The following is a 22,887-nucleotide window of genomic DNA, read 5'->3' on the forward strand; positions in this document are numbered from 1 at the left end:
CATAAGCAGGGAAATCTGTGGGGCAGCTGGGGAAACAGTCAGTCAGTACCCCACATTTCCCCCTTACTATCCTATGGCATTTCATGTCTGTCCCTGGCTTCATCCCGCTCTGTTCCCGGCTTAGTAAATGAGAAGACTGGTAGTCACCCATGTTCTCAGGGCAGTCTTTCAACATGCTGTCAAGATGCAGCCAGGACAGAGCGGGGACAGAGTCCCACTGGAAGTAGCCCTGCATCATGTGATGGGCTCGGGCGGGCTCTGTCCTGGGTGCATCTTCGTAGTGTCCTGGGATGGGGGGGGGAAAGCCCCATCTGATGAGGTCCTAGAGATGCAGTTCGTGTTCCAAGTTGGAATTCTGGAATCTAAAGCTATTTAGAGTCATAAGACTAAAGCTGGGCTGTGAGGCATTTTGCCTTCCTGACATTTTTGACCACAGTGCTACAATCTTTGACCATCAGCCATGCTGTCTGAGGCTACAGTTGAAGTCTCTTAGCTCTGATTTTAAGGCACTAGAACCATTTACCACATAATTATCTCTCTTGGAATGGCTGGAATACTGGCAGTGTAAATCATAGTCTCAAATACTAGTGGGTAAATATCATTACTGCAAGGCTAATGAATTTCTACTCTGCATTAGCCAGATCTCCCACAGTCATTCTATACTGCACAAGACCCCTGGCTGCCAATTATCTCCGCTGTCACCTGCAGATCCGGCCTCCAATTGAGAGTGTTTTGCACTTAGTTCTGGAAACTGCAAGGGTCTTTTATCCTTTCATTTCCTGGCAGTGCACTCCTGTGCCTGCAACTGCATCTGAAGCTGTTTTGGAAATTTAGAGGAGATTCAAATGATTTAAAAAAAAAAATGTGAGAAGGACATTACTAGGGGGAATTGCCCTTCCCTTTATCTTGCATAGCTATGCATTTCTGTATGTCAAAGGGCTCAGATCATGGGTTGCGGGACTGCAATCACAGGGTTGAACAAAAGCCTCATTTAGAAGGTGAAGGATCAGGAAAAAAGTTTTTACCATATATACTCACATATAAGTTGAAACATTTTTTGACAAAAAATTGACTAAAAACCTGGGTTGACTATGGGTCAATGCTGCCTAGAGACAGGGACAATACGCAGAGGTGAGAGCACTCTCACCCCATTTCTCATCTATTGCTTAAACTGGAGAAAGAAAGGCAGTCCTCTGTTCTTTCTCGTCTTTGTTGTCAGCCTGAGTGACATTCTGCAGCAATGTGGTGGGACTCAAAAAATGTGCCATTTCGGATGCTTGAAGTGGAGCAGAATAGCAGCAGCCATTTTTAATAAGGGCTTTTTGCATAAGCTTAGCAGAGAGACTATGGTGGCTATTTTTAATAAGGGCTTACTATCAGACCTTATTTAATGTTTGCAACACTTTATAGTTACAGTGTTCCCTCACTTATTGCGGAAGTTACATTCCAGGACCACCCGCAATAAGTGAAAATCCGCGAAATAGGGACACTATATTTATTTTAATATTTATACATTATTTTAGTAGTTATACACTATTTTAAGTATCAACCAATTATGTGTTGATAAATTGCCTCCTTCTCCTCCCGTTGCCACTTGGGCTCATTTTCTCTCCCTTTGGCTTCTCCTTTCTCCCTTCCTTAGGCTGTAAATTGTAATTTTTTATGATTTATAATAGTCTTTTAGAGTTTATTGAAAAACCGCGAAACAGCAAATGCGCAATAAGTGAACCGCAAAGTAGCGAGGGAACCGTGTATCTATTCTAGACACATTTAGTCCACTTATATTCTGCCCCTTCTGCATCATGGTAATTCTCAAGCAGACAAGGAACTATCTTCTTATGTGAACACTCCCCATTCACTTCAAATAGAGCTTTGTATACCCAAGGAGACATATGTAGATCTCTTTGGGTTTGGTAGTTTGAGTTTGCTGGTCTGGAACTGGAGAGATATAGCTTCAACCATCAGCCATGAACCCTCAAACTCGACTTTCTATCTCTGAGAGGACAAAGTAAAGAATGACCATCTTACACTCAATGGAGAAGATACAAACAAACTATAACTGTAATCATAAACAAGTCAAGTTCAAGTTCATTTTATTACGGTAAATGACCAGTTCATAATTAGAGGGACACAGTCCCACACAAACACATGAGATCTAGGGGTCAGGAACTTTTTAAAACTTTAAAACCTTAAAATTTTAAAATAAGTGCATTGCCAGGCCATCAAGACAATTAAGCCAAGAATCTAAGCCAAAGCCATAGCCATATACAGGATTATATCAAAACAAATCGGGTTTTTTGTGTGAAGTCTGGCATTCTCTCTCTCTCTCTCAATCTCTCTCTCTCTCTCTCTCTCTATATATATATATATATATACACACACACACACACACACACACACACCAAAATAAAGAATTTTCCCAAAGTGAAAAATATCCCAAGGCTTTCGGATACTATTCAGTTTGTCCCTTACTTCACACTTTCTAAACGATTTGATGTAAGGTAAATGCTACAAGAAAGGAAAGGTGGTACTTTTGTTGCCTCCAATATTTACATATAGAAAGCCGGAAGAAGCAAGGGGTGCCAAATAAAACATGGCGACTTTCTTTGTTTTTGGCTTTGTATGTTTAAATAAAAAATAATTCGCTTGACAGAAAATCACTAAGCTCTTGCTGAGCTCTAGCTAATATCACAGCATGCCCTGAGACAACACTGATCATTATAAGCTGGTGTCACTGGGAAATTATGTTTCAATTTTACAAGTACAGTGTCTTTTCATCTGGTCTATATGTATTTTTCTCAGCATTTGAAAGATTTTATTTTTTAAGTCACTTGCCTGCTTTTTCATATTTCTTCTTATATAGTAGGAAAAAGTTGCAAGTGATCAGGTGAAAGGGGAAAGGAAACAAATCTCTTAACCTCTCTTGTACCTATTATATCCACTGGCAGACAATAACTTTTTGCAATACTTGGAAAAATGTAAACAGAAATCCGATACTGACGAAATCAATGCTCCAGAGACAGCTGTCCTATTCAATATGTTAACCGGAAGATTGCATGAATATTTATTGTGTCCTCGATTCCCCATAGGTGTGTGGGCTTTAATTCAGATTTCCCTCCCAGCACGTAATAATAATATTATAACAAAACTTTATATACCGCTCTATTTCCTCGAGAGGACTCAGCAAAGAAACCATACAACAAATTAAACATAATAAAGTATAATAAACAAGAATGTAATAATTTGATCGGGAAAAATGGTATGTAGCCCAATAGATTAATTTATTTTTGTGTTATGGTCTTAGACAGGTAAGGGACTTTAGAATAATAAAGTCTGCTTCTGCAAAATTTGCAGTAGAACTAAGGGCATCCAGATATCTAAACCCAGCTCTTTCTATGCTGAGCAGTAAGTTCCAAATGATAGTTCTATTTGTGCCGCACGTTTTCAAGGAATGCTCCCCTTCAGACACTACAAAACTTTCAACAGTTACTTTTTGGACTATATGACAGTGTAGTCCATGAGTAGCTAGAAGGAAAACAGGTGTGTAGCCAATGTGAATAGAGCCATGCTCTACTCAACATTGAGGATATTCTGTTCAGTCAATAAACTAGCCTAATAATAATAATAATAATAATAATAATAATAATAACAACAACGCATTATTCGCCGATACATCACACAGTCCTAGACACCTGGGAAGTGTCCCACGTGTGATCCAATACAACAGCCAGCAGAGTGTCTGCTGTGGATTCATCTTGTTGTGTTTCAAATAATAATAACAACTTTATTTATATCCCGCCCCATCTCCCCAAGGGGACTCGGGGCGGCTTTCATGGGGCCAAACCCAACACATACCATAAAATACATCAATATAAAATACACAACATAAAATACCACAATATAAAATACATAACAATCACAGTAGAACAACACAACTTCAACAGGGTAAAAAGCATAGCAATTAAAAGAGGTAATTGGTAGGTAGCACTGAAGGCCTACAGTGGTTTAAAAGGAAACACATTAATATTCTTTTTCCTATACCAGGGAGTCCTTTCAAACACATCATTATAACACTATGATTCCACATTAAGCGTTCTCTCTATCCAATAGATTCCTGGGGCTTTTAGTTTGTGGTAACATTAGAGATCTTGAACTGAGACTTCTATGGACCCCTCCCTAGACCGCCAATTCCAGGAGCCCATAGGATGGCAATTAAAGCAGAATCATAGTGCTATAACTATATAACTGTATATAATATTTTAAATAATTTTGCACATGAAGCAAATTTGTATACAGATAGAGAAGGTATCACTATCTCAGCTACTCATGAAGACATTTTTGGATTTTGGAGTAACCTGGAATTTGCAACCTGTACTTATTTTCAAGTTCCACAGCTCTTGCTGTGTTTAGAACGCACACAGAGCATCAGTTACCTCCCACATCATATACAGATTTATCTAAATGTAAAATTGCCATCCTACGGGGCAGCACTTTCTCACAACTGTCCCAATCTTATCCTACAGCCTCCTTCCACCTTCCTGATCTATCACTTCTGCTGCTGATCCATACTGCTAACCCCCACCCATTCAATAAAAAGCTACCTAGGACTTTTTTGTTCCAACCTAGACAAGCTCCTATGGTAGCAAAGGAAGCCAGGATATGACAATAAATTACACTAATGTAATAAGAAGTTGAAGGCAAGCAACACTTCACATTTGTTTATTTTCTGTCACCTAATCTATAACCCTTGTATATATGTCTAGGGTTGTACTTTTCAATGACATCTTTTCCAGTTGGAAATAATACTGCAGAGCTCTATTTTTAGTCATAAGATAAGGGCCAGGTGACTCAGTCTCATAGCTGCATTTCCATATTTCTATCTTGGCTGGCTTTCAGTGAATGCATTAACATTTCTACCAAACATATTGAAATATTGATTCTTCTTTTCCCATGTTTAATGCTATGACATACCATGTTGAGTGGAAATGACTGGTTTGTATTAATATTTGCATGTGGAAATATCAGCAGCATTCTCTGCCTGGGTTAGAGGGCTATTTTGTCTCATACTACTCAGTGTATCATACATACCGATATACGGGGATAGGGAAATATGATATATATATTTAGTTTTATCATATTTACTGTACTATTATAAGTGTCTTATTTAACTTACTACATAGAGATTTATTAAGTTGTATCAAGCTTTGTTGTTTGGTTCGGTATGCTGATATGGCCTCAGGGCTAATCAATAAAAAATTTTTTTTTTACATACTGATATACTCAACAACAACAACGGCTTGGAATGTGATAGATTTTCCAATGATACCATATTCCCAATCTTTGACAGATTATGATAACTGTTGGCTTAAACCTCCAGTCAATAATACAGTACCTGTTAGAATGTGAAACTGGAATGACATATACAAAGTCAGTTCAATTATTGCTTTTTTTTCGTGTCAGGAGCAACCATAGTATATATTTTTATATAAAGTAATATTATATAAATATATACGTATATGTATGTGTGTGTGTGTGTGTGTGTGTGTGTGTGTGTATATATATATATATATATATATATATATATATATATATATAAGCAATATACTAGAATCATAGAATAACAGAGATGGCCACTTGTAGCCAAGTGATTTGATACATTTTGATAGTTATGATCTGTACATAATAGTCTACTCCTAGCCAATCACGTGCTGCCACCTATAATTCATTTTTCATTGGGAGGGGGGTGTTGGTATCTTGGAAAAAACTTCACAAATATGCAAATACAATACAGAAAACCTTTCACTGTTTTCTGTTTTGTTCATGGACACTTTAAACCAATGGCTGAATACAAAATCATAATTGGAGCCGACACTCTCAAATTGAAGGTTGGTTAGTTACAACACATTTTCATTGATTTCAATACTCTTGCTCTGTATGTGGCTAATTCCAATTCAAACATATTTGTTTGAATGAATCTCTTGGCACAATGAAGATTTAAATTGGTCTAACTTCATGACTGCTGGACTCTTTGTATGCATGGTATGCGAACTCATGGTGTATGCTCATACAAACAAAGTTTTAAAAGGGTTTTTTTGCATGTGGGGGACGTGTATAAAATTTTCAAGAGAAATTTGAGAAAGATTTAACTTACTTATTGTAGATCCTGATTCAGGCCTGTTCAAGGAGCTAATGATAACAAAACCAAAGCCTTCGTTCTCTTTGCGATGGATGACAACATCACTCGTCTGCATGCTGTGCGAAGCAAAGCCCTCTGGCGGTGTAGCGTTGCTACTTGATCCAGCATGGTTGCTGTTTGCGTAGGTGGCATAGTCGCTTCTTGGAGAACTGTGGTGCGTTGAAACAGAGCCTGGACTCCTGCCATTCTCTGGACACGGTTCTGAAAAAAATGAATTGTACTGAGATTAAGACTCTGGTTTGTTGACAAACACATGCTCCCCTTAATAAGCCTGTGGCAGCTGCCTTCTTTTTACTAATCTTCATGTTACAAATGGAACTCATACATTCCAGATTGACAAGCATGGTCTCTCTGGATTTATTTGAAATCACACTTAATCTCTTATTATTTGGCTTGACTTTCAAAAGTGTATATTTCACTTCAATGAACCATATTTTCCCTCATACTAGATTTCATAAGGTTCAGATCAGTCAGACCATAATTACAGGTAACACAGAGGGTGCATCTACACTACAGAACTAATGCAGTTAGACAGTACTTTAACTGCCATGGCTCAATGCTATGGAGTCTGAGGAATTGTAGTTTTATGAGTCTTTAGTTTGTTCTGCCAAAGAGTATTATTTTCTCACCAAACTATAAACCCAATGATTCCATAGCACTGAACAATGGCAGTTATGGTGTTATCAAACTATTGCGCCAAATTGCTATATGTGTGTGTGTGTGTAAAGAAATCCTTGCAAAAGTTAGTTTGCAAGGGAACTCTGCAGAGGAGCTCAGCTTTGCAGAGGCAAAGCCACGCCTAAAACAATGTATCTGTTTGATGGCAGGTGGCTGAGATTGTCAGTTGGAATTTGAGCTTGGAGGGAGAGCACAGAAAAAGACAGGGCTCTCTAGCTACGGTCAAGTAGTAGTTTTGAATATGCTATGCTGTATATATTGATGCTGATTGATTGGTTATTTATCTTATGCAACTACATGGACATTGTACGATTGCAGAACTGTTTTATATTTCGACTCAACAAGCAAGAGTAAAAATTTCCTTTGTTCATTTTCAGTTCCTCTGCCTGGTCTGAGTCTTTTGCACATGGTGTTATCTGGATGCTACTGATTCCGCTATACTCTCATCTGGTAACATGAACCATGACAGTTATGGTGTTATCAAACTACATTAATTCTACAGTGTAGATGCACCGTGACAGGCAACAAAAAATAGTGGGGTCAACAATGGCCCTTTCTTGGTTCCAGAATTGTCTCCTCGTGGAATTTTTTTTTCATCCAGTGTTGAGTACAGTATATTTTCACTGTTTTAATTTTAGTGTTTGCTGGCCATGTCATTTACTATGTTTTGTTAACTGTAGATACGTCTTTTAAATATTTTATTGCTATAGATTTTAACTATTTCTTTTATTTCCAGCATTTATACCCCACCCTTCTCACCAGGGGGGACTCAGGGCAGCTTACAACAGTTGGCAACATTTAATGCCAAGAACATAATAATAAAACAAAAACAGTACATATCATCAATTAAAACTATAAAAATACATCATTAAAATACATTATAACTTTTAAAACATATGTAATATCAGATACTCTGATAATCCACTTGAAAGTTCAGAGCTCAGGCTAGATGAGGTAGTCTTCAGGCAGTGACTGATTTCTGGACAATACTCAGATTTCTGGAAAAAGTTAAGTCCTACAATTGTTATCACTTTTAACAATTCTGGGATCAGGTGTGGGGTGAGGGTGAGGTGAAGGGGAAAAAATATATGACATATTTATTGCTTATGTTCTATGATAACTGAGAGCACTGTGCATTATAATGACAATAATAACCATATACTACATAAATTATATTGTTATAACTAAACACTGCAGTGTTCCAAGAAGGTGAACAGAAACTATTTGTCTATATCAGTGGTTCCCAAACCTTTTTGACCAGGGCCCACTTGAACAGGGACCACTTTGGTTAGGGACCACTCACCAACATTAGTACCAAAAGGGCAACTTTAGATTCAGTTCGGTTATTTGGGGTGTTGATTCAGAAAATTGCATTGGATAGATCACTTCAGCTCTAGTTATTGAAACAGAACATATGCCATCCAATAGTTGCCATCTGCTTGTCCATAGAAAACTGTATTTAATAATCTAGAGCTGATGTGGTCCATCCAATGCAATGGTCAGCTCTGTGGAAAGGAGCAGAAATAAAATTAATAACATAAAATAAATAAAGAAGAAGGAGGTTTGCGGACCGGATTTCCGTTTTTGTGGCCCATTCCTGGGCCATGGCCCACAGGTTGGAAACCACTGGTCTATACACTCTGTGTCATATGTACACTATGTTTCATTCAAAGTCTAGTTCAACACTTAATTCAATAAGTTATATATATTTAGCTTCAAACTAAATCAAGAAAAGTAGACAATACAAGATTATCTGTACAGCATCTTTAAAAAAATCTATTCAAAATATTTGGGGGACTCATAGGTATGATTCAGCATATTCCAACCCAAAATTTCTCCTCCCCCCCATGAAACAATGTATTTTTGACAACAGAATAATTACATATGATTATGATTAAAATAACAGAATGCTTAGCATAATGTTATTACAGAACAATAATTATTTTGTTGTCAACTATACTTGATTTGTTATGAAAGAGGAATAAATTAGCTCTATTTGAATTAGAAATGAGAGAAAGAGAAAGACAGAAAAGAGAAAGTTTAGAATATTCATATCTTTTGTGGTGACAAAAGGTTTCCAAAAAATTAAACATGCATTTGGATAATACCAAAATCTCTGGGAGATGCATTATTACAGATTCACTTGTGACACCCCAGCCTAATTCAGTGTGCTACCGTGGAAATACATGTAGTGGAAGAGCTGGTTTACTGTGACCACTGAGCAGTACTAATCCGAAATAGGGTTCTCAGCTCAAGGATATCACAGACGACAAGATTTTGGGCCAAAATCTCAGCTCTTGAGACTTCCACGTGCACTGAGCATGAATTACATGCTCAGTGCACATAATTCAAATAATAAACACCCAGTCTAATAAATATGAAAATATTAATCATGATGGAAATTTTCCAAGCTCTGCAATGAACATGGGGAGAAAAGTTTTCCCAGTTGTCTTTTAAACATCTTTGCGAACACTGATTTAAGAGACATGGGAGTTGTAGACCAACAAAATAAAAGTTCCCAGTAAACCGCCTATGGTACCTGCTCCATCAACATTACAACAGAAGTATTCTAGGCAATTTTGTGGCCTCTCTCCCTTGTCTTGAGTAGAACTGAAGATGCAAGCCCAGAGAAGCATAACCCCAGACTGCAATCTCTCCTCCTCCTTCGCTATTTGTACACAGTTTTTGTAAAGGCTTCCATATTCTTTTTCCTACTAAGGTATTCATTTAATCGTTGATATTCTTGGGCTATCTAGTTCTGGGTAAGTGCTGTAGGCAATACATTTCAGTGTGCCATGGAAGGCTTTGATAAAATACCAACCAGGAAACTAGACAAAGACTTTATTGTCTCCCTCAGGCAAGAACTCAACAGAGAAGAAAGTTGTTTGTTTTTCGTGTCAGGAGTGACTTGAGAAACTGCAAGTCGCTTCTGGTGTGAGAGAATTGGCTGTCTGCGAGGACGTTGCCCAGGGGACGCCCGGATGTTTTGATATTTTTACCATCCTTGTGGTAGGCTTCTCTCATGTCCCCGCATGGAGCTGGAGCTGATAGAGGGAGCTCATCCGCGCTTTCCCCGGGTGGGATTCGAACCTGGCAGCCTTCAAGTCAGAAACTCAACCTTCAAGTTACAAGGCTTTAATCCACTATGCCAGCAGGGGCGCCGCCATACTAGTGTGATGGATGCAGAGCGCTCTGGACATTCAGCTAAGGTCACAACAAGGAAGAATGAAGAAAGAATCTTGGAACCGATTAACAAAACCAGAAGAACAAAAATCGAAGAGGTTGCAGGAAAGCTGAATGTGAGTGTTGAACATGCCTATATCCTGATTCATGGCAGCCTTTAGTTCAGTTAAGTATGGGCCAGGTAGATGCTTAAGCAACTGACAGAGGAACGTAAGCGCAAGCAATAAGCAGATCATGTGAAGGGACTGGGGTATCAGCAGCTCAAAAAACCTCGTACAATCCTGGGGAAAATGCACTACAAAAGAAGATGACTATGTAGAAAAGTGATATAATTGACTTCAGCCTGGTAAACTAAATCCAGTGCTACTAAAAGCCTGGCTGTAGCACTATTATTCCAGTTTAACAATTGTGACTACATGCCATGGAATCCTGGAATTTGTAGCCTCGCAAGGTACTAGAACTCTCTGCCTGATCATTCTAAACATCCCTCTTTAAACCTCAAAACCCATGAAATCATGCCATGACAGTTACAGTAGGATGTAGCATTATAATTGTCTAGTGTGAATAAGCCTCAGAGACTGAACCATACAATGATGCTCTTAGCATGCTATACATATCTAGTGAGAACTAAACTCAGTAAAGTTAACTGATGTGTAATTTAACTTGGAACTAATTTCCAACCATGTAATCGACTGTCTACTATACAATAAATAATGATCCCCCCACTACATTTTCAGATAAAATCAAAAAGCCATTTGATCAGCAAAATTAATTTGTCAATCAAGTGGCATGTTACAAAACCATTGGCTAGTTTTCTACCTACTGCATATATTTCAATATACAAAGCAAAATCTTCAGAGGACATAATCATGCTTGATTTCCCTGAATCCTGGAAAAGTTGTTCTTTTCTCAAGCAGGTAAGTATATCCTCTAGCAGCCCTTCTACTTTGAAATAAAGTGATTAGCAAAAGGCAGATGAAAGCAAAATAAACAATCATTATGCCTTTATGTTCCAAATGGAAAATCTCCAAAAGTTACTGAACCCAAACTGCAAGTAAATGCCACAGTCAATGACAAGAAAGATCTCATTTTCTGGCTGTCATGTTTTAGAAGGCTGAACGCTGCTAATGCCACTACGGGCGCAACAGAAAGAGAATTATCGCACCCCACTGAATGACAAAATGCTGCCTTTGCTATAAATGAATTTAACAGATTCCCTTTAAGCACCAGAAGGAATGATGTACCAGGTGAAGCAGATTTTATATTGCAATTTGAGTTCACTGAAAGATCTACTCATTGCTGGCAGGGGATGGCGGGTGGGAAGTAAAGCTCAGTTACGCTATTTGCTGAAAGCAGCGTTTTAATCCTTTGGTCCCCTGAAATGTCACTTTCCTCTGACAATTCAGTTCTCAGTTGCTGGCAATTGTGCTCCCCACATTTTCTGGTTCTGAAGGCATTGTAACACTCTAAATGTGCAGTCTGATTATTGCATGCTTTCAAAATGAGTTAGGCAATATATGCAAAAATTTTTAAATCCAGCACTGGATTTTCATGCCTGGATTTATTAGGTTTATTCCATTCTTGCAATGCATCATGTTTCAGAGGTATAAATTGTGCTTGAAATTTGGGGAAATGCAAATACCAAGACCATCTCCTTTTTTTTAATGCTGGTTGCGTTAAATGCTGGTTGCTCTCCTTCAAGATGTTTAGCTTAAGAACACTCCAGCAATAACAAGTGGCCTCCATGGCAATACAATAGTGAATGCACTTTGGGCCTTCGTTTAAACCAGGAGTCCTCAAACTTTTTAAGCCGAGGGCCGGTTCACGGTCTCTCAAATTGTTATGGGGCTGGACTATAGTTTGAAAAAAAAAAAAAAGCTGAATGAATTCCTATGCATGTTGCACATATCTTATTTGTAGTGCAAACAAAAGATGAAAGGAACAGTATCACATTTAAAACGAAGAACAATTTTAAACAGCTTAAACTTATCCATATTCCAAAGGGAACGTGAGCCTGCTTTTAGCTGATGAGATAGTCAAATTAATTAGGATTGTTTTGTTGTGTGCCTTCAAGACTTCAGACTTAGGGAGATCCTAAGTCTAAAGTTTAGGCCAGGAGCCTGGTAAATGACTTTGGATGGCCGCATCCAGCCTGCAGGCCTTAGTTTGGGGACCCTAGTTTAAACTTTCAAGGAGCTATCTAAAGTGCTAAATCCTACCCACAAAAGAGTTTTTAGCACATTGAAGAATGTTTCAAACCTTCAAGTAAAATTCAAACCTGAGTCACCGGTCCATTGATACTGTAGCAACCAGACACTAAGGAAAGTAGCCCTGGGGCTCTTATGGCACTTCCAGACATCACAAAATGTGGGTTTTAAATGGGACAACAACCCCGGGACCTGAGAACATGTCCCCACATAGACCTGTGAGTCCTGAGATTTCTTCCCCCACCATCCTCACAGGCTCCCTCTCTATGGGAACAAGATGGAGGGTGGACGGCAGACATCTGGAGGATGTTTTTTTTCTTTAAATCACTCCGATATGCGCTGGACCATATATGGGCACAGGTGGATATCTTAATATAAATATAAGCAGATTCACATGTGCACATATGAGGTTCAGCCCATAACGGGGGGAATGTTTTTTTTTTAATCTGCTGGATTTTTCTCTTCCCTAAATTGATTATTCAATCCTCTGTTTAATATTATAAAGTTTAAATAAAGAGTTCCAGAGAGTTCTAATTGTTCTCAGTTTGTGCTTCCTTTAAAGCAGCTGTGTGTCCGTTTCACAGCCCAATCAGCTGATCAGCTGTTTTGAGCTTTTTAAAAGCAGACATGTGCTGGAGCAGTCTCCACGGGGGGACAGTAGGAAATCACATGTTTTTTTTGCAAATGCAGGGATATACAGTGATGTGAATATATGCATTTTCTATCCAGAATCGGAATAAAAGGGGACCCTTTTACCCTATGTTTTTTGTCTGTTGCAGCGAATCAGTGCAAATTTACCACTAGCGTCATATAGCCACTCCGCCCTTTAACTTGGGAAATCCTGTGCTTTAGGTGCTGTGTAGATGAGCCATCAGAGGGTAAGAGAAGGAGAGAAAGAAAGGAAATATCTACATTTATCTCCTTTAGGTGTATCAGGAAAAAATATATATGTAAGTTCTAGTTCACTAAAATAGGATTCTAGACAGAAACTTCTGTCTCTGGAGATTCATATTTCTGTATAAAGTCAATATTCTCTGAAAGCTCTCAACTGCTCTCATCTGGCAAACTAGAGTTTCAAAGAGTGCCTTGTGTCAGAGTCAATTGACGGCATTTTTGAAGTAGTGCAGTGAAGGTACAACATCCTGGGCTAAGGTACACAATCAAGTTATGTCGGCACTTGATGCAGAAAATCTCACAGGTGAAATCCCATCTCTGGCTATACAAATGCAATATAGCTACTTTGAGTCCCCTTGTTGGAGAGAAAAAGTGGGTTATAAATAAACATAATAAACAAATAATAATAATAATAATAATAATAATAATAATAATAATAAGATATACTGCTGGCATTATAAATTGGACACAGGTGGAACTGGACAATTTGGACAGAAAAACAAAGAAAACTCATGACCATTCATCATTCACTGATGTTGATCGGCTATATCTGCCTAGAAGATCAGGGGGCAGAGGACTCTTACAAGTAAAACAAGCAGTCAAAAAAGAAGAACATGCCCTGGCAGAATATATAAAGTAAAGTGAAGAACCTGCTTTGATTGAAGTCAAAAATCAAAAACTCCTCAAAGCACAGTAGACAAAAAACCAGTACAAGAAAACTACACTACAAACTAGAGCTGACAGCTGTCACAACAAAACATTGCATGGAAAGTTCCTTGACAAAATTGAAGGAAAAGCTGATAAGGAGAAGACCTGGCTATGGCTCACGAATGGGACCCTGAAGAAGGAGACAGAGGGCATGATCCTTGCAGCCCAGGAGCAAGCCATTAGAACAAATGCAATTAAGGCCAAGATCGAAAAATCAGCTGGTGACCCAAAATGCAGACTGTGCAAGGAAACCAACGAAACCATTGATCATATCCTCAGCTGCTGTAAGAAAATTGCACAGACAGACTACAAACAGAGGCACAACTATGTGGCCCAAATGATTCATTGGAACTTATGCCTCAAGTACCACCTCCCTGCAGTAAAGAACTGGTGGGATCACAAACCTGCAAAGGTTGTAGAAAATGAACATGCAAAGTTACTGTGGGATTTCCGAATCCAGACTGACGAAGTTCTAGAACACAACACACCAGACATCACAGTTGTGGAAAAGAAAAAGGTTTGGATCATTGATGTCGCCATCCCAGGTGACAGTCGCATTGACGAAAAACAACAGGAAAAACTCAGCTGCTATCAGGACCTCAAGATTGAACTTCAAAGACTCTGGCAGAAACCAGTGCAGGTGGTCCCGGTGGTGATGGGCACACTGGGTGCCGTGCCAAAAGATCTCAGCCGGCATTTGGAAACAATAGGCATTGACAAAATTACGATCTGCCAACTGCAAAAGGCCACCCTACTGGGATCTGCACACATAATCTGAAAATACATCACACAGTCCTAGACACTTGGGAAGTGTTCGACTTGTGATTTTGTGATACGAAATCCAGCACGTCTATCTTGTTTGCTGTGTCATACAATAAAATAATAATAATAATATGCCCTTGAATGAAGTAGCCAGTTCACTCTTCGTAATGGTAGGGTTGTCCCTGCTGGTGATGTCATTATTGTATGAAATTGGGGAATAAATAGTATAGGTGTGTAAAGAAGTGTGTTTTTATTTTGATTTATAGATGTCATGTTTAATTTTGTTTTAAAAGTCAAGTTTAACTATGTTTAAAAGGGTAAGTATTAGTTACCAGTGCGTGGGGGATGGTAACCAGCTCAGCATTCTGAGGCAGGTTGCCATAGTAACGAGGGCGGAGCCAACAGCCGTTTGAAGAAAAAGGAGGGAATGTTTTAAAAAACAGTTTAGTCTGTGATTTTAGTCACAGGGAAGACACTGGTTCCATGTTAGGGAAACCAGGAGAACTCAGATCTCTAGTGGTGTTAAATTAAGCAAGTTAGGTGACTTGTTTAGGTTTATTTGTAGAGTCTGAGTAGGAAGGGAAAGCAATCCCAGTTAGATCCAAAGTGATCAGTTAATAACTTTGCAACCATTATCTAAGTGCCTTTAAAGAAGTTACTGTAACCACTAAGCTCTGTGCCTGAAATAAACTTGTTTTTGTTCTTCAATATCCAAGTCTCTGTCACCTATATTCAAAACTAAGTAACGCTGCCATCTAATGTGAATAAGAATAAGAGAATAAAGAAAAAAAAAGAAATTTCCTCTCTGCCTGAGATCTCCACAAGGTGTTACCTTGATACAGGTTTTTAGATGTGTACCTAGACAAGAGTAATGTACTCGGGGTGCTTTTGGGACAGACATCTTTACGAATAAGTCAAAGAACCCATTAAGGCCACCTAGGAAAATCTTGACTGAAGTTACTGTCACTGCTTCAACATCAGCTAGGTATCACTTATTCCCCATTAGGAGATAATAGAATAAAGGACTATGGGCTACCAAAGAGAATCTTTAACTAAAATGGTCAAATATGCAATTAACAGCTAGGGCCAGAAACAAATAAAACTAAGAATTTCACAAGCAAAAACAAAATCTATCCCCCTCAGTACATTGCCAATTAGATGCTGTGTATATTACCTTGATTACTGGCCATTTTCCTAGGGTTTGGGGAGCTGCTAGGGGGCGTTGCACCAGGTTGGAGAGAATTTTTCTGACTCCATGAGTCTATAACGGGCAACAGGATAACATCAGTCTCCAAACTGGAATGACTGTGACAAGGGGAATGGGATTGTGCCAAAAGGGAGGATGGCACAATAAACAATGAGATGTGGTTGGGAGAATGAGACCTTTGACCAGCTAAAGCACATTTGCCAGGAACAGGATGGGAAAGCTTGAAAGGCAAACAGGGAAGAGAAGGAGTTCTTCATACAAAAAAGGAGACAATGGGGTTCTGAAGACACATTTTCTTATGCAAATGTGTCCTACAAAGGGCCACTCCATGAAATGCATTTTTAGATAATCTCCTAAAAATGACAAATGTAAAGGTAGCAACCAGTGTATGCCTATGTAATATATAAGCACATATCTCAAAGAGGAAGATTAGGTGCAGCTTCCTGCTTAATAGTTGGTTTGTTGGTGTGTGAAATGGGTCACAAATCAGAGATGCTGAGACATCAAACACCGATTCCTCATCATGCTTTTCACATAGCAACAAAATAAAAAGATTGCTCTCAGAAATCTCCAGTTGAAAAACATTTAGGTCTAGTTATATGAGAAATATTTCTTAACTATTTTGACACTTTCAGATATGTGAATAGAAACTGAGCTACCTGTTGATGTTTACACATTTTTGCAATGGAATTCTCCAATCAAAAAATAAGGAAAATCACATTTGCTATGTAGTATAGTAGAAAAGGTACTTACAAACAGTAAACAGTAGAAAAATGTTTATAAAAATACATTTGTTTGGAGAAATTAACACCAACTGGTATATAAATGTTCATATGGAAGTTATTCATCTGAAAGTTTGGGATCATAGAATCATAGAATAGTAGAGTTGGAAGAGACCTTATGGGCCATCCAGTCTAACCCCCTGCAAGAAGCAGGAAATCGCATTCAAAGCACCCCTTAAATTAAAATTTAAGATTGGGGAAAATCTCAGTCTTTGGGATGAACTGACATTTGGTGAAAAATATTGAATGACTGAAACTGATGACGTTTAGTTTCTGCTAAAAGAGATTTTTTATTATTCTCCAACTGAACGTGTATGAGCCGAGTATTAATGAGATAACTTCTTGCCCTGGAGACCTGATAGTATTGATGCTTATTTACATCTGCCTACACTATAGTGGTCATTTATGGATGTGCACAAGACAATAAGAAAAAGGACAGTATATGTATTGATGCTGGAGATGACGGAAGAACACAAATAATTTAGCATGGAATTCAAAGTGACTCATGACCATTGCAATTGTCTATCGGTTTTAATTTCTTACTCTCTATGCAACAACCAAAATGCTTTAGCATTTATCTTACATGCACTGGAAGTTGAAACACAAATATTTTCCCTGTTTCAATTTAAAAGAACATTTTTACACACGTTTTGTCATTGATTGCATTTTATTTCCTATCATAATTGTATCTTAATAAGGAATATTTGACTTCTTTCTTTTTTCTATGCATACCTGTGGGTAGCACCTTTCTTCTCACAGTTAGATTCACTTGACCGTTTCGAGCTGCATTATGCATGAGATCAATCACGTATCGATGGGTTTTGCCAGCCACTGGAATTCCATCTACATAGACCAATTCATCACCGGGATGTAGGCGGCCATCCCTGTCTGCTGAGCCCATAGCAATTACTGCTCCAATCAGAATCTAAGACATAACACAAAAGGGGTGTTACAAAAATAAATCTAAAACGGTAAAGTTCTGAAAAAATTCCACCAAGTTTCTTGCAATTAGTATGTTGACCAGGCCTGCACAATCTGTGGCCTTCCATGTGTTTGGGAACTCCAAGACTCAGAAGTCCTAACCAGTTTGTCCACTGGTCAGAAATTCTGAGAGCTGAAGTCAAAAATACCTGGAGGGCCACAGATTGTGCAGGACTGGGGTATCACTTTCCTTTTCTCCAGTGGTACTAAAGCCATCCTTCTGAAACTTGGTGGTGGTGGTGGTGGTGGTGGTGGTGGGGGCAGCAAAAAAGCCCCCATGAGCCACAACCAATCAATTTCCAGAACTCTCAAACACCTATAGGTCATATATGTACCTTCTTTGAAGCCAGAAAGAGTTCTTTAGTTCACCACAAGTACAGTAGAGTCTCACTTATCCAACATAAATGGGCCGGCAGAACGTTGGATAAGCAAATATGTTGGATAATAAGGAGAGATTAAGGAAAAGCCTATTAAACATCAAATTAGGTTATGATTTTACAAATCAAGCACCAAAACATCATGTTATACAACAAATCTGGCAGAAAAAGTAGTTCAATACGCAATAATGCTATGTAGTAATTACTGTATTTACGAATTTAGCACCAAAATATCATGATATATTGAAAACATTGACTACAAAAATGTGTTGGATAATCCAGAACGCTGGATAAGTGAGACTCTACTGTAAGGTCCACCTTGCTCTCAACACACACCACTGAGACAGACTTGGTATAAACAGTTTATTGATAAAAGGTAAAATAAAACTGCAATAAGAAAATGCAATAATCAAAATAGAATCCAAAGTCTCAGGAAACAGTAAGTAAATCCTTAGATGTCAAGGCTTAAAACAGGAACATGATCTTCAAGGCAAAATCCAAGGTACATGATACAAACAGGAACATGAAGGCAAGAAACTTTCCCAAAATCCATAGGCAAAACCTGGACTAGAACTTTTAATAATAATAATAATAATAATAATAATAATAATAATAATAATAATAATAACAACAACAACTTTATTTTTTATACCCTGCCCCATCTCCCCGAAGGGACTCGGGGCGGCTTACATGGGGCCTAGCCCGATAAAACAATCAATATCAGTAACACGACTATAAAACAATTATACCAGTAAAACATCAATAGCAATAAAACAATCGTTAAAATCGGCAAGAAGCATACGAAAAACATACAATATTAAAACAGGAGACTAATTCATAAAATCCAGAACAGAATGTGCCGGTAGAAATGGACAATAAAGTGCAAAATAGCATTGGCAATATCTCGAAATGGGGGCTATTATAAAATGGGCAGATGGATCAGTCCAACATCAAATTAGGTATCAAAGGCCTTTTGGAAGAGACTTGAAATAGGAACAAAGCAAGAGATCTTGCTCTAAAAGCAAAGTTGCTTGATCTGAGATGCTCTCCCTGCATCTCCTCTATTTACCCATTTTTTCAAGACATGAGCACATTCCTTTGCCCTTGAACTCCCCCCTTCCTTGCAGAGATCCTGAGAGAACATCAGGGAGGCCTGGATCTCAAAAGTAACCTCGCCTCTCTGTCTAATTGCTGCTCACTCTCATTATCACTATCTGAAAGTGAAACACCTGGCGATTGTTGACTTTTCTCATCCCTTTCAGAAGACTGAGAATCTCTCCCCACCGAGTCATGCTGACCTGAAGCCTCTGCTATATCATCTTGGCTCTCTGCCTGTGGCACACTCAGAGCTTCTTGCTGCTGCTGCTCAGTCTGCACAACATTTTCAAACTGTAAAACCCCAAATCCTCCTTCATCATCAGACTGAGCCACAATTACAAAGTAATGAAGTTGCCCCATTTGAAAACCCTTCCATTTAAATATAACAACTAATTTATTTGAACTGCTGAAGGTTCTTCACAGAGGAAATAAATATTTGTAATGGTGCTTTGTAATCCTTTGGCATTTCACTTGATTTCAGATCTACTTCACACAATATATCTTGTTGTTTATTTGTTCAGTTGCTTCCGACTCTTTGTGACCTCATGGACCAGACCATGCGAGAGCTCCCTGTCGGCCGTCGCCACCCCCAGCTCCTTCAAGGTCAAGCCAGTCACTTCAAGGATACCATCTTTCCATTTTGCTCTTGGTTGGCCCCTCTTCCTTTTTCCTTCCATTTTCCCCAGCATCATTCTCTTCCCCAAGCTTTCCTGTCTTCTCATTATGTGGCCAAAGTACTACATCTTTGCCTCTAATATCCTTCCCTCCAGGGAGCAGTTGGGCTTTACTTCCTGGAGTATGGACTGGTTTGATCTTCTTGCGGTCCAAGGCACTTTCAGAATTTTCCTCCAACACCACAGTTCAAAAGTGTCTATCTTTCTTTGCTCGGCCTTCCTTATGGTCTAGCTCTCACATCCATAGGTTACTATGGGGAATACCATTGTTTTAACTATGCAGACTTTTGTTGCCAGTGTGATGTCTCTTCACTATTTTATCGAGGTTGGCCACTGCTCTCCTCCCAAGAAGTAAACGTCTTCTGATTTCCTGGTTGCAGTCTGCGTCTGGAGTAATCTTTGTGCCTAGAAATACAAAGTCTGTCACTGCCTCCACATTTTCTCCCTCTATTTGCCAGGCTCCTCAGCTCCTCCAGCTATCAAAGTAGTATCATCTAAGGTTGTTAATGTTTCTTCCAGCAATTTTAACTCCAGCCTTGGATTAATCAAGTGCCCGCATGTCAAATGATGTGTTCTGCATACAAGTTGAATAGGTAGAGTGAAAGTATACAGCCCTGCCATACTCCTTTCCCAATCTTAAACCAGTCTGTTGTTCTGTGGTCTGTTCTTACTGTTGCTATTTGGTTGTTATACAGATTTCTCAGGAGACATACCATCAAGAACTTACCACAATTTATTATGATCCACACAACCAAAGGCTTTAGAATAGTCAATAAAACAGAAATAGATGCTTTCCCCCCCCGAAACTCCCTACCTTCCTCCATTATCCAGTAGATATTGGCCGTTCCTCTGCCTTTTCTAAACCCAGTGTATACATCTGGCAGCTCTTGCTCCATGTATTGCTAGAATCTACCTTGCAGAATCTTGGGCATTAGCTTACTGGCATGTGAAATAAGTGCATTCTTTAGCATTTCCCTTTTTTTGGTATGGGGAAATAAATTTATTTTTTCCAGTATGATGGACATTTTGGTCCATATTTGCTGGCATACAGCATGCATCACCTTGACAGCATCATCTTTCAAGATTTTATCCAATTCAGCTGGGATCCTACCGTCTTCTGCTGCCTTTTTATTATCAATGCTTCTTAAGGCCCATTCAACCCCACTCCTCAGAATGTCTGATTCTAATTCACTCACCACACTGTCAGAGCTATCCTCAATATTATTCACCACCTTCTCTAGATCTCTTCAGCTTCTGTTAGGTCCTTGCAGTCTTTATTTTGATCATGCTCAATTTTTTGCCTGAAATTCACCTCCAATGTTTCTAATTATCTGGAAGAGGTCTCTTGTCCTTCCTATACATCTTGGCTCTTGAAAAATGGGTTGTTCCAATAGCATTATATAAGGACCTCATCCTACAATGGGGGGAAAGTGAGGGGAATTATCTTCTTATTGTTTCTATTCACTTTAAAGATGAGTCCCACGCAGCCCATCAAATGACGCAGGACTGTTCCCAATTGCTGCTCATGGGATTTCATCTTTAAAGTGTATGGAAAGGTGAGGATTGTGAAGTTGGAGAGGAATTGACTTCACTGCTCTCCCCGCGGAAAGGAACGGCTAAACCTGGATATTTTAACGCAGGATGGGAACTGTTGGATTATTATTAAATTCTTCATTTTCTTTGAGTGAGGCCAAACTATCTAGGTGAATAGATTATGGGAACAGAGGAAGTTTGAAGATATGTCTTCATGAAGTTTGGGGAGGGCAGAAATTGGAAAATTACTTTTAACAAGAATGAACATAATGGTATGTTGAATTTATCCATAACTCAGCAGTGGGACAATAATGCATGTTTGCCTGCCGTCATTTCTTGAAGCCATCATTATTGTACAGAGAGGGCATTCAAAATGGTGAGAGTGTGAACAAGTTGTCCAAGATGAATTAAATCTTACTTTTTTGGGCAGACACAATTTAATGTCGTAAGTAACAATATTCCCTCCAAAGTCAGTTGTACAAAGTATCCATTCTGAGACAGCTTGTGTCCACCATAAAAAGGGGCAGAAGATGATATGAGGTCAAAATAGAAAATGTAAAGAGCAGAAAGCAACAGAGGCTTTTCTTAGCTCTCTGCCTCATTTGATAACATCTGAAGCAGTACTTTTAAGGGTTTTCAATAATTCTGCCTTGGATCGCAAAGGACTAGAAATTCATGCAGAACATGCCATTGCAAAATAATACTGTAATCCTTCCCTTTTATATGTCTGATGTACTGTTGTAAGTCATAAGTGTCACTGGTTCAAGAGATCTATCAAGGGAACTGGAAACACAATTTTAATACAATGCAACCAGCTTTTGGTATATGACTAATGACAGTCATTACGCTTTGTGTTTCAGAATCCAATTCACATCATTGCAGGGCATGGTGAATATTTTCACAAAAGCACAGTATGAACAGTAGACAGTGTTACACTTCCAAATGACTGTATTTGTCAAATTAGACATTTCTTAGTGTTGCAAATTGAAGTATAGCATTCATTCGCTTCCATTGAGTCTGAATATTACTTGGTCCTGTTGATAAAGCATGCCCAACCACCTCCTGGAAGTCAATAACTAAAGGATGTCAAGAAGAAAAAATGTACGATGTTAAAGGCTGGAGAATATATTCTTAGTAACTTAACACAGACTGATATATAGCGACAGCTTGTAGATGGGGATGCTGATAACTTGAGAGACCTGTCTTTTTCAATGTCTGAACAAGAAAAAGTGCCATTCCAATATAGCCAAAGTGATATTTTTCTGACAGATAACAAAGATATCAAAGCTACAAAGTGAAAAGTCAGGCTGAAGCCACTCACCGGCTGTCCAGGTTCATCTCCTCCAAGAATTCTGAAGCCAAATCCAGATTCCATTCTCCGAAGATGAACATCCAAATCCTTGTAATCTGGACCTGGTTTAAAGTAAAATTTCATTGAATTGCAATGCTTTTTTTGGGGAAGGAGGATCATTAAAAGATGTTTAATTCAATTATACATGACAATCTCACCAGAGCCTAGGCAAACAGCATGAGACAATGTGAGTGAAACACAGAGGCAAAAAACATGGATGCTTGAAGAAATACACATCTCTGTTGGGGCATATGGG

At 38.7% G+C, this 22,887-nt stretch overlaps 1 protein-coding gene across 21 annotated transcripts in view; it reads right to left on the minus strand.

The window, feature by feature from the left end:
• Positions 1 to 22,887, minus strand: part of magi2 (membrane associated guanylate kinase, WW and PDZ domain containing 2) — a 929,612-nt gene that overhangs the window by 97,088 nt on the left and 809,637 nt on the right. For 15 of the 21 annotated variants that reach the window (XM_062983516.1, XM_062983514.1, XM_062983515.1 and 12 more), the window contains 4 exons: positions 22,602 to 22,696; positions 17,350 to 17,542; positions 15,803 to 15,889; positions 6,152 to 6,397 (listed from right to left, as the gene is read on the minus strand). In XM_062983516.1, the coding sequence (XP_062839586.1) occupies positions 6,152 to 6,397; positions 15,803 to 15,889; positions 17,350 to 17,542; positions 22,602 to 22,696 (621 nt within the window). The remainder of the gene's footprint in view (positions 1 to 6,151; positions 6,398 to 15,802; positions 15,890 to 17,349; positions 17,543 to 22,601; positions 22,697 to 22,887) is intronic. The other 6 variants (XM_062983518.1, XM_062983517.1, XM_062983527.1 and 3 more) reach the window with 2 other exon arrangements.

The sequence above is a fragment of the Anolis carolinensis genome, chromosome 5, assembly GCF_035594765.1.
Source record: "Anolis carolinensis isolate JA03-04 chromosome 5, rAnoCar3.1.pri, whole genome shotgun sequence".
Taxonomy (NCBI): Eukaryota; Metazoa; Chordata; class Lepidosauria; order Squamata; family Dactyloidae; genus Anolis; species Anolis carolinensis.